Source organism: Marmota marmota, unplaced genomic scaffold, assembly GCF_001458135.2.
Source record: "Marmota marmota marmota unplaced genomic scaffold, marMar, whole genome shotgun sequence".
In the NCBI taxonomy this organism is placed as follows: Eukaryota; Metazoa; Chordata; class Mammalia; order Rodentia; family Sciuridae; genus Marmota; species Marmota marmota.
Window position 1 is genome coordinate 6,720,920 of NW_025999968.1, and position 12,535 is coordinate 6,733,454.

At 36.3% G+C, this 12,535-nt stretch overlaps 1 protein-coding gene across 4 annotated transcripts in view; it reads left to right on the forward strand.

Annotated features, from left to right (window-relative positions):
- LOC107136317 (cell surface glycoprotein CD200 receptor 5-like) overlaps positions 1-12,535 on the forward strand; it is a 60,824-nt gene that overhangs the window by 28,602 nt on the left and 19,687 nt on the right. For 2 of the 4 annotated variants that reach the window (XM_015478516.2, XM_048803311.1), the window contains exons 2-4: positions 33-78; positions 9,286-9,519; positions 12,155-12,208. In XM_015478516.2, the coding sequence (XP_015334002.1) occupies positions 9,456-9,519; positions 12,155-12,208 (118 nt within the window). In that variant the 5' untranslated portion in view covers positions 33-78; positions 9,286-9,455. The remainder of the gene's footprint in view (positions 1-32; positions 79-9,285; positions 9,520-12,154; positions 12,209-12,535) is intronic. The other 2 variants (XM_048803310.1, XM_048803312.1) reach the window with 1 other exon arrangement.

Sequence of the window (12,535 nt, forward strand, 5' to 3'; positions counted from 1 at the left end):
TAACAAATGTTTATTTCTCACATTTCTTATAGGAGGCTGCAAAGTTGAAGATCAAGACACTGGAAGATCTGTTATCTGGTGAGAGCTTGCTTCCTGGCTTACAGAAAGAATTCTTATATCCTCACACAGGAGGATACTAATATATAACTTTTAGGAAAACACAAGCATTTAGTTCATAGCAGGAGCTTAATATGCTGTCTAAGGAGAGACATGTTTCCAGAGTCTTAATTTTTACTAAACTCACATTATAAAGCCTCACGGAACACTGCTTATCCCCTTAAAAGTTCCAAATATAACTAATTGTAGCACACATTTCACCTTTCAAATACACAATGCTGAACTCTTGGAAAAGGCATTCAGTAGAATTGTCATGTCCCTAATGAGACCCAAACAGCCTATTTAATGAGACACATTTATATCTTCACCTCCTTTTTTAAGTCCAATCTGGCAAATGCATCCCTTTATAAGCCTTTATTTTGCTTCAGATCTTGATCTCTCATAATTCAAGGCCCTTTGGCCAATTCACACCACACATCATTTTTTTAAAACTTTACCAGAATTCTTACATGTCCTTAAAGAGAGATTTATTCCACTTTCTAATATTAAGGACCGATTATATATGAAGACTTTTAATAATGTCTGATACAAGACCCATTTAGGTCTGAATTTCTACCACTCAAAACACCCTCCCTCTATATTCAGATCATAGGGAGAGGGTAATTTATCTGGACTTTCCTTCTGCTACCCTCCAGGAAGTTCAAATTAGTTCTCGAGGGTCATTACTACAGACAGTTTGTATTACCAAGATGGAATATAGTCAATATAGTCTCCACACAGTCATTAAAAATCATATTTACAGATAATAGTAAAACCAATACCATATTAATCATAAACCCCAAACCATATAAAGCCTCCTTGATAACAAGGCCTGCTGAAAAAAAAATCAGTATCAAACAATAAAAACCTTTCAAGTGGGCTGCACATCTTTTTGTTGCTGGATGCTCTTGTTGCTATTTGTTTGTAGATCTGTGATCCAAAAACATAAACTATCCAAATAAGTCCTGTTTCAACCAAACATGATCAGTGCTTAGGCCTGCATGCTATCGAGTGGGGTTAATGCAAACCTTGCAGCCCAGGGGTCTCATTGGCTTGTCTATCATCAACCGAATTGACAACAGAGGCAAAGAGCCTGTAGTAATTGGCTGAACCAGAGAGCCTGCCCATATCTTAGTCTAATCTTAGACATTTTAATTAGCAAACAACCTGGCACTCTATTTAGCTCAAATAAAACTATATGATTTAAAATCTATTTGTAAGGGGCTACAGCTCAGTGATAGAGTGCAGGACTAGCATGTGTTAGGCCCTGGGTTCAATCCCCAGCATTCCCTGCCACCAATAGGATTAAAAATAAAAAATAATTGGCAGAAAAACATATATTATCATTCCAAACCTTAGACTGTTAGGAATTTTAGATTTGGCCATCCTTAACTGAAGCTTTAATTATGCTAGTGCATTCTGTGCTTTGGTGCTTTATAGCAGTATCATGGATGCTTACATCACTTTTATTTTCTGTGCACCCACAAGCCCCTTAACTTTGAAAGACATTTGCAAGTCAACCTTCCAGGTCCAACATTGCATTTAAATTTTGTAAACTGCTCAACTTTGTATAATAGCATACATTCACAAAATAAAGACCTATATCAACCAGAATGGGTATCCACTTGAAAATAAGGGCCCTGTTCAATGTTGTAGAAGACATTGCTCCATCCATGAGGGGCTTGGAACATATCATTCCAAGTCCTTTTGGATTTTAAAATTTTTGCTGAAAAATCAGAAGTATTTCTGATTGACTTGCCTATATGTGACCTGATATTTTTCTCTTGAGATTTTAAAATTCTATCCTTGTTTTGTATGTTAAGCATTTTAATTATAATATGTTATGAAAAGGTCTTTTTTGATCTTGTCTAGTTGGGGTTCTAAATTGCCTTTTTAAAAAATATTGTTTATTATTGTCAATGGATCTTTATTTCCATTTATTTATATATAGTGCTGAGAATCAAACCCAATGCCTTACACATGCTAGGCAAGCACTCTACCCCTGAGCCATAACCCCCACCCCCAAACCAATAAAGTATTGTTGAAGTTTCAACATGGTTCACTTATGTGTGGAGCAAGGTGTACTCTGTTTGCTGATTTCAGCTCAGCAGCAAAGATTCTACCCTGTGAACTTGTGGTGTCCCAGTAATTTTCTGGCACCTCCCAGAAAAGGGTGAAACAAACAATAGCAACAACAGAAGCAAATTACAGCATTACAATAAATACCTGGTGCCTATTATGACTTACACAACACTAATTACCACAGAAACAGGAAGGGTCCCCAACTGCCAAAAGCAAAACCATTAATTAGCCACAAAGTAGATCTGGCACTAAAGTAAACATTAGGTGTTAACTACTCCATACACAGTGTTAGTAAATTCAGCAACATGAATGGTGGGGGCTGGAATTATATGAACCAGAAATTCTAAAAGATGATAATAATAGTTCATTAAGAGAAAATAAAATGTGATAGAAAGGTAAAGGAAAGTTGAACATGTTCAAAATTTTAACAGAAAAAGAAGAGATATAGCAAGTGATGGCTATAAAATGGAAGAGAAAAAATAAATAAAAGAAAAAGTAAAGGGATAGAAAATGAGAGAAGAGAATTTGGCTATTAGAGGAAGAAAAGAGGAAACACTAAAAATAAGCACTAAAAATAAACAAAAATAAAAACAAAATAAACAAAACCCAATCCCTCAAAAGACAAGACACAGAAAAACAGCAGTCATTCAAAAACGCTAAAAGTGAGAGAAAAAGAAAAAAATATGTAAATGTACATATATCCACATGTACTTCCATATATTCAGCTCAGCATGAATACACACATCACCACTACCACCACTCCATGGAAAACAGACTCAATGAAAATGAAGATATTTTCTTCACTGAGTTGGTCAAAACTGTCAAGGAGAATGGATGATCATTGCCTATTCCTGACTATCCTTTCCATTTCTTCCTGGGTGGTGTATCCCTTAGAGCAAGGGCTGAGTTTTTTCAAATCTTTTCTCTTTTTGTGTGGTTCATTGAACTGCCAGCTGGCATGGCCTCAACGGAGGCTTCCCTTCTCTCCAGTCTAAGGCAGGACAGAATGAGAAGTACGGTTGATAGGGATTTTGTCTGGACAAACTGGATCGAGACACTCTGAGGGTGGGGCTGCTTCAGAGTTCTAAGTAGGCACTTCTGGTGGCTTGGGTTTTCTGATCAGGCTTTTGGAACTTTGTTGGGTGGTACCTGCTCTAGAAAGATTAGATCGATGCACCTGTAGGGCCAGCCAGATGCCAATCTCTGCTGGATGGATCTCAGGAGCCCACCAAGAATTCTACTTTAATTTCACATTCTGCTGCCCACAAAAATGGCCTTCCCAAATTCCATCCCTGAGGATATTCATGCCTGCCTGTTCAGTTTTCTGACCCTCTTCAGCTGGTCATGTGAGCCATCAGATTCAGCCTACCCTCCTTATGGTTAGCACCCCTCCATATCTCTGACTTGAGTCCTCCTGGGTACAATATTCTGTTTGTGCCTGTTTCAATTATGTTCTTGTAGGTACATTCTGGTCTTTATGGTAGATAGATGCTTGCTAGAACAGTATGGCAATGTTTGCTCTGATCTTCTGAGCTCTCCAGCAGCAAGTTGCAATGTGGGCTCCTCATGATGGCTCCCTGTCTCATCTCTCTGTTTGCCAGTTGGGAAACCGAAATTTTCAAAGACAAGTTTGCTATGCAGTTGCTGGATCAGCTAAGTTCAAACTCTTTTCTATCCTACAGGTCTTTCCATGTCTTTGTCCATTGTGCTTTTCTCTTTGTGCTATCCTTCCTCTCTGTAGTGAACTGGCACTGGTTCTGCAACTGGCCTGGCTCCAATGTACTCTTCCTTGTTCTTTGCACAATGCACCTGAATTTCTGAGTCTCTATGAGACTATCACTGTATGATATTGAATTTCAGTGAATTCCCACTTTGACCCAGAGAAGAAGTACACCTGATGCTTGAATCCCAAGCAGTGGAGCAACTGGAAACTCAGATTTCCTCTCGTACACCATCTAGCTCCATTTGAGAGGCCTTGACTAGAGGCTGTTAGTTTCCCTTCTTGAGCATCTGATTTAATTCCATGTCTCAACCACTTCTCTCATGCAGATTTCACATTCCAGGTCATTGGGCACCCACCCTTAATTGTTCCAGAACCAGCTGTCAGAAAACTAGGAATCACTCATAAACAGCTAACCCAGATCTCATGAGATTATTCAAATTTTTCAATGTACAAGAAGCCATGGAGACCAGTCCCCTCTCCATAGCTGGCCATATATTGCTTGTCCTCTATAGCCCCAGCTTGTTGTGACCTTATCTTCAGGTATAACTCCTGGGTAGACCTTCATGGGAGCCTTCTCTGATTTGTAGCTATAAGTAACAAATAGTTATGTCCTTCATTTATCCAAGTGTCTTTGTGTTAAGGCCTTTTGTCAAATTAGTCTTTAAATTCTATAAAAACAAGAAGGAAGAATCCATTCCTTGTCTCTCTTCTACTTTCAAGTGTTCTGCTGACAGTCTTTGGCACTTTTCTTAACTTATAGACAAAGCAATACCCTGGTCTCTGCCTTTATCCTACATGCTTCTTTTCCTGTGTGCATGGTTAGCCTAATTTTCTTCTCTTTATAAGGACATTGGTCATATTGGATTTGGTCCAGGCTTATTTCAGTACATTTCATCTTAACAAATTATATTTGCAATGATGCCATTTCCAAATAAGATCACATTCCAAAGTACTGGGGTTAGAACTTTAATATGAGAATGGGCAATTTGGCTCAGGACAAGAAGTATTTATTAAAACCACATATACAACTTTCCTATGACCCATCAATTTCTTAAATTGTGCTTCATTTTATTTTGTATTTGTTGTCTTTAGTTATACATGACAGTAGAGTGTATTTTGACTATTATACATACATGGAGTACAACCTATTCTAATTAGGATCTCATTCTTGTGGTTGTGGAGTTACACTGGTAGTGTATTTATGAGAAAAGGAAAGTTATGTCAGATTCATTTTACCATCATTCTTATTCCCATCCGCCCTCCCTACCCTTCCTATGGTTAGCATCCACATATCAGAGAGAACATTTGGCCTTTGTTTTTTGGGGACTGGCTTATTTCACTCAGCATGATAGTCTCCAGATCCATCCATTTACTGACAAATGCCATAATTTTATTCTTCTTTATGATTGAGTAATATTCCATTGTGTACATATATAATGCATTTTATTTATCCATTCATCTGTTGAAGGGCACCTAGGTTGGTTGCATAGCTTAGCTATTGTGAATTGAACTACTATAAACATCGATGTGGCTGTGTCACTGTAGTATTCTGACTTTAAGTCCTTTGGGTATAAACTGAGGATTGGGATAACTGGGTCAAATGGGGGATCCATTCCAAGTTTTCTAAGGAATCCTTAAACTGTTTTCCAGAATGGTTGCACCAATTTGCAGTTCCACCAGCAATGTATGATTAAACTTTTCCCCCATATCCTCCTCAACATTTATTATTACTTGTATTCTTAATCATTGCCTTTCTGATTGGAGTGAGATTGGGGTCTCAGTGTAGTTTTAATTTTATAAACTTAATTGTTAGAGATGTTGAACATTTTTTCATATTTTTGGACCATTTTTATTTCTTCTTCTATGAAGTGACTTTTGAATTCCTTTGCCTATGATTATTATTTTTGGGGGGTTAAGTTTTTTGAGTTATTTGTGTGTCCTGGATATTAATTTTTCTATCTGAGGTGCAGGTGGCAAAGATTTTCTCCCATTCTGTAGTCTCTCTCTTCACATTCTTTTTTTCAAGGGGAGGTACTGGGAATTGAACTTAGGAGCACTTGACCACTGAGCCACATCCCCAGCCCTATTTTGTATTTTACTTAGAGACTGGGTCTCACTGAGTTGCTTAGCACCTGCTGGTGCTGAGGCTGGCTTTGAACTTGCAATCCTCATGCCTCAGCCTCCCGAGCTTCTGGGATTACAGGTGTGTACCACCTTGTTGGCTGTCTTCACATTCTTAATTGTTTCCTTTGCTGTGAAGAGCTATTTGGTTTGATACCACCCCCTTATTGATTCTTGATTTTTCTTCCTGTGCTTTAGGAATCTTATTGAGGAAGTCCATTCCTGAACCAACATGATGGAGAGATGGGCCTACTTTTTGTTCTAGAAGGTGCAGGGTCTCTGGTCTAATGCCTAGGTCCTTGACCCACTGTCAGTTGAGTTTTGTGCAGGGTCTTAAACAGGGGTTCAATTTCAATCTATTACATAAGGATTTCCAGTTTTCCCAGCACCATTTGTTGAAGAGGCTCTCTTTTCTCAATGTATGTTTATGGAGTCTTTGTCTAGTATGAGATAACTGTATTTATGTTGATATGACTCTGTGTCTTCTGTTCTGTTCCATTGGTCTTCATGTCTGTTTTGGTGCCAATACCATGTCATTTTTGTTACTGTAACTCTGTATTATAACTTAAGGTCTGATATTGTGTTGCCTCCTGCATACTTCTCTCACTATGAATTGTTTTGGCTATTCTGGATCTCTTTTTTTTCTCAAATGAAATTCATGACTGCTTTTTCTATTTCTACTAAGAATGTTATTGGAATTTTAATAGGAATTGCATTAAATCTGTATAGCACTTTTGTAGTAGGGCCATATTGACAATATTAATTCTGCCAATCCAAGAGTATGGGACAACTTTCCATTTTCTAAAGTATTCTTTAATTACTTTCTTTAGTGTTCTGTAGTTTTCATTGAGAGGTCTTTCTCCTCTTTTATTAGATTCACAATTTTTTTGAGGCTATTGTGAACAGAACAGCTGATTTCTCTTGCAGCTGATTTGTTATTGGTGTATAGGAATGCAATCGGTTTATCCATGTTAATTTTATATCCTGCTACTTTGCTGAATTCATTTATGAGTTCAATAAGCTTTCTGATGGGCCTTTTTGGGTCTTCTAAGTATAGATTCATGTCATTGGCAAATGGGGACTGTCTGAGCTCTTGTTTTCTTGCTTGTATCGCTTTAATTTCTTTCTTTTGTCTAATTGCTCTAGCTAGGGTTTCAAGGACTATGTTGAATAGAAGCAGTGAAAGAGGGCATCACTGTCTTGTTCCAATTTTTAGAGGACATGCTTTCAATTTTTCTCCATTTAGAATGATGTTGGTCTTGGGTTTAGTATATATAGCTTTTTCAAAGTTGAGTTATGTATCCCTAGTTTTTCTAATGTTTTGAGCATGAAGGGGTTCTGTATTTTTTCAAATGCTTTTTCTGCATATATTGAGATAATCATGTGATTCTTGTCTTTTTGTGATGAATTATGTGTATTAATTTCTGTATGTTGAACCAACCTTGAACCCTTGGAATGAACCCCACTTGATCATGGTACACTATTTTTTTAAAAAAAATTTTGGTACTTGGTATCGAACTCAGGGGCATTCAACCAGTAAGCCACATCCCCAGCCCTATTTTGTATTTTTATTTAGAGACAGGGTCTCACTGAATTGCTCAGTGCCTCGCCATTGCTGAGGCTGGCTTTGAACTCACGCTCTCCTGACTCAGGCTCCTGAGTCACTGGGATTACAGGTGTGCCCCACCACGCCCAGCATACTATCTTTTTAATTTGTTTTTGTATGCATTTGCCAGTATTTATTAAGAATATTTGTGTCTGTGTTCATCAGGGATATTGTCCTGAAGTTTTCTTCCCTTGATGTGTCTTTGTCTGGTTTTGGTATCAGAGTAACACTAGCTTCATAGAATGAGTTTGGAAGGGTTTCCTCCTTTTCTGGTTCATGAATAATTGGAGAAGTGTTAATGTAAGTTCTCCTTTGAAGATCTGGTGGAACTCAGCTGAGACTCCATCTGGTCTTAGGCTTTTCTTTGTTGGTAGGCTTTTGATGGTGTCTTCAGTTTCATTGCTTGAAATTCATTTGTTTAAATTTTCTATATCCTCCTGATTCAATTTGGGTCATAAGTCTCTAGAAATTTGTTGATGTCTTCATGATTTCATATTTTATTGGAGTATAGACTTTCAAAGTAGTTTCTGATTACCATCTGTATTTCAGTAATGTCCATGGTGATAGTTCCTTTTTCATCACAAATTTTATGATTTGCATTTTCTCTCTTTTTTCTTATTTAGCTTGGCATGAACCACTAATTTTACTCATAGGTATATACTCAAGAAAATGAGTGTGTACATAGACCAAACAACATGTGCAAAGCATGAATGTTCATAGAAACTATATTTATGTTAGTCTTAAACTGGTATCATCCAAATCCACAAAGAAATTGATGAATAAATTATAGTACATTCATTAAAAAAAACCCTACCATATAGCATTTAAACTTGAACTATGTAAAGAATTTTAAATATGTGATTCTATAAAACAAGCAAAATGAATTAATGATGTGGGGATGGGTATGTAGCTTAGTGGAAGAACACTTGCCTAGCTTCTGTGAGGCTCTGGATTCAATTTCTAGCACCATAAAAAAAAGAATCAATGATGATATAAATCAGAGTGGTATTGACCTCCGAGGAAAGAATATTGAATAGAATAAGTTATACTGCATGTATGTATAATATATAAAAATACATTCTACTGTCATGTATATCTAAAAAGAACAAATAAAGAATTAAAAAACAGAATAGTGAGAAAGCTTAAAGGAAATTTTGAGTAATGAAAATGAGAGCCACCTTGGTTTTGAAAATGTTTATGTGAGTGTATGTATATATGTACAAGTTCACCAAGGTGTAACCTCTCTGTGCATTTTATCATATATAATTTATACTTTTAATAATGTTACTTTTAAAATAAAATTTGACCAATTATACTATGTGCATATACAAATATAAAGAATCTCACTCTTTGTATAATTATAATGCATCACTAAAAATAAAATAAATTGGTATGTCATTTATTTTTAATAAATAAATTAATATATTTTTTTAAACTAGTGTCTTATGGATGTACATGATGTTGAGATTCAATGTGGTATATTCATATACAAATGTAGGAAAGTCAGGCTAGATTCATTTCACTGACTTTCCCTATCCCATAAATTGCTATGTAATTAATTTTGTTACTTTAGTGCTATGGGAGAATCAATGATTCTTGGCTTTTTTCCTTTATCACTCACCAAAACTAATTGTATATCCTTCCCATGACTAATCAGCTAAAATCATACAGAAAGAAAATGAAGATAATGATAAACAAAATGAAAAGGAGAAATGACATGTAATCCTGTCGAACTGAGAGTAAACACAAGTGACCAGAAGGGACAGATTCAATGAGCCCAGAGAATGATTCACAGTGGATTTGTGTTTAAGTAGAATACCACTCCAAATGCATACTTTGAAGAGTACTTTGGCTTTGAGGTTACTGACCTCCATCATTATCATGGTACCTGGTAAGTGTGACATTTTGACATTTTTAGAAGAAAATAAAACCATCTTTAAATAGGGACAAGGATTCTCTTGATTCAATTGTAAGATGCTTTTTGAATTGTCCTGTAGTGATAAATTTGTGCACTATCTGGCACACTGCTTCTGATGTGTCTTACTCCAGTGATGCACTAACTGTGGTCACCATGCAGTACAATAGACCATTAAAACTTATCCCTCCAGTCTAATTAGAATTTTGTACCCTTGGATCAACACTTTACCTTTTGCTGTTCCTCCCACAAACCTCCAGTGTCTGGTAACCACGTTTTTACTCTTTGTTTCTATGAGATCTACCTTTTTGGATTCTATATAAAAGTGAGATCATGGGCTGGGGATGTGGCTCAAGCGGTAGTGTGCTCACCTGGCATGAGGGGCACTGGGTTCTATCTTCAGCACCACATAAAAAATAAAATAAATTTGAGATGTTGTGTCCACCGAAAACTAAAAAATAAATATTAATTTTTTTCTCTCTCTCTTTTAAAAAAAGTGAGATAATATAGTATTCATTTTCCTGTATTTGACTTATTTCACTTAGCATAATAATTTCACTTAGCACTTCCATCCCTGTTGTCATGAATGACAAAATTTCCTTCTTTTTAAAAGGCTATTCTGTTGTGTGTGTGTGTGTGTGTGTGTGTGTAATTGTTTTATCCATTTACCCAGTGATGGACATTTAAGTATTTGCATATCTTGGCTATTTTGAATAATGCTGAAATTAACAGAATAGTGCAGATATACATGACATATGTATTTCAGATCTTTTGGATATATGGCCAGAAGTAGATTGCTAGATGATGTGAAGTGAGGAGGGATGAAATAAGAAAAATACAGTAAAATGAATCTGACCTAATTTTACTTATGTACATGTATCAATATACCACTGTGAATCTCACTGTCATGTATATCCACAAGACTAATTTAAAAAACTATTAAAAACAGAATATGTATCCCCTTGTGGTTGAAAGTAGCCTAGAGAGGTCAGTTATACCCAGTTGATTGATGGGACTATTGAGTTCAGATATGGGTGTCCTTCCTGATTTTATGCCTGTTGGTTCTGTCCATTTTGATTTCTTCTTAATATTATATCAGTTTTAGCCTCACACATTTTGACACTCAGTTGTTAGGTATATATGTATTAAGAATTATTAAGTCTTCTTGGAGAATTGATCACTTTACCCTTACACAATGCCTGTCGTTAACTCTGATACTTTTCCTTGTTCTGAAATCTTTTCTGACCAAATTAATGTAACTATTCACACTTTCTTTTACTAGAATTATCATAGTAACCTTTTTTCTCCCTTGTACATTTAAACTATATTGATCCTTATATTTACATGAATTTTGTATAGATATAGTACAGTTGGCTCTTGCTTTTTGACCTATAGTGAAGAATTTCTCTCTTAATTGGAGTGTTTAGATCATTGATGTTCAAACTGACCTGATGTATTTGGATTACTGTAGTTTCTACTGTTTTCCTTTTGTTGCCCTCTTTCCTTTTTTCCCCTTCTGTCTGCCTTTTATGGTTTTAGTGGAGCATTTTTAATAATTATGTTTTGTCTCCTTTCTTAGTATAACAAATATGTTTCTATTTTTACTTTTCATAGTTGCCCTAAAATTTGCAATATGCATTTACAACTAACCTGAATATACTTTCATAAAACAGTATTTAGCTTTGTGATTAATATGAGTACCACATAATAACAAAATAATTTGAATTTCCCACTCCTGCACCTTGGATTTTCTTAAACACAATAAAGCAAGCTCTCAGTAATCATATTTAAGAGTGTTTAGGACTACTTTGATGAGAAAAAAATTCATCTCACCCAAGGGTCTTAGGAACCAAGAAGTTAGAAAATTGAAGGAAGTAAGGACTTCCAACTTTGTACCCCCTTCTGACTTAGCATCACTGCCTCCCCTTTTTAAATTAAAAAAATTTGGGACAAAAGAGAGATAAATGAGGGCTGGGGATGTGACTCAAGCGGTAGTGTGCTCCCCTGGCATGAGTGCGGCCCGGGTTCGATCCTCAGCACCACATACAAACAAAGATGTTGTGTCCGCTGAGAACTAAAACATAAATATTAACATTTTCTCTCTCTCTCTCTCTCTCTCTCTCTCTCTCTTTTAAAAAAAAAGAGAGAGAGAGATAAATGAATTCTTCTCAATTCTGATCCTAAATTCCTTGAGAAAAGGCTCTCCTTTTCCATCTAGGTGAGGTTCCCATCCCTGGACCGTATAACTTTAGTTAGGAGGTAGCATATACAGTTAGATGCCCATACTGTACCAATCCCCCTAGTTGGAGAAGGAGTTGGGGGTGGAAGAAGGGAGACAGGGTTACCTTGTATAAAATGGTTGAAAAAAATGAGGGGTTCCATAGTGGGAAATCATTGATTAATACCTTCCAAATATAATTTTCAAGATATTAAATTACTTTTATTGCTAGATGGCATAATTTCTAATTTCTGTTTTGCAATGATTATATGATTTTAGTGATGGTTAACCAATTGTCTCTCATGTTGAAGGAGAATATGGAGAAATAATGGCTTCTAGTCTATTTGAGCATATAAAATTGATTTCATTTACTCTTCTCTAAATATTCTCTAGATTCAATTAGTTCATGCTTGGAAGGAAATCAGACGACACTCAGCCCTGTAGAAGGTAATATGCTTCCTTATCGAGGGTCAGCACCTAGGGGATGGAGAGTGGAACTTTGTTAGAAACAGTGGCTGATGGCCTGGCTGCAGGCTAGCCATAAGATGAACTTTTCAATGTGGTGATCTGAATGTTGTAGTTGAGGTGCCCCAAGTGACCCTACTACTACTTGCTCCCTGAACAAGGCACAATCTTATTTGCTGCTACACCTCTGTCAAACTAGAATGGTGGGAAGAGCATGGGTTTAACTTCCTGTCAGGACTGAGTTCAGGTTCCATTCTTTCTTCATCTAGTTATGTGATGTTTGGTTGACCATGAAATGCAAGCACTTGT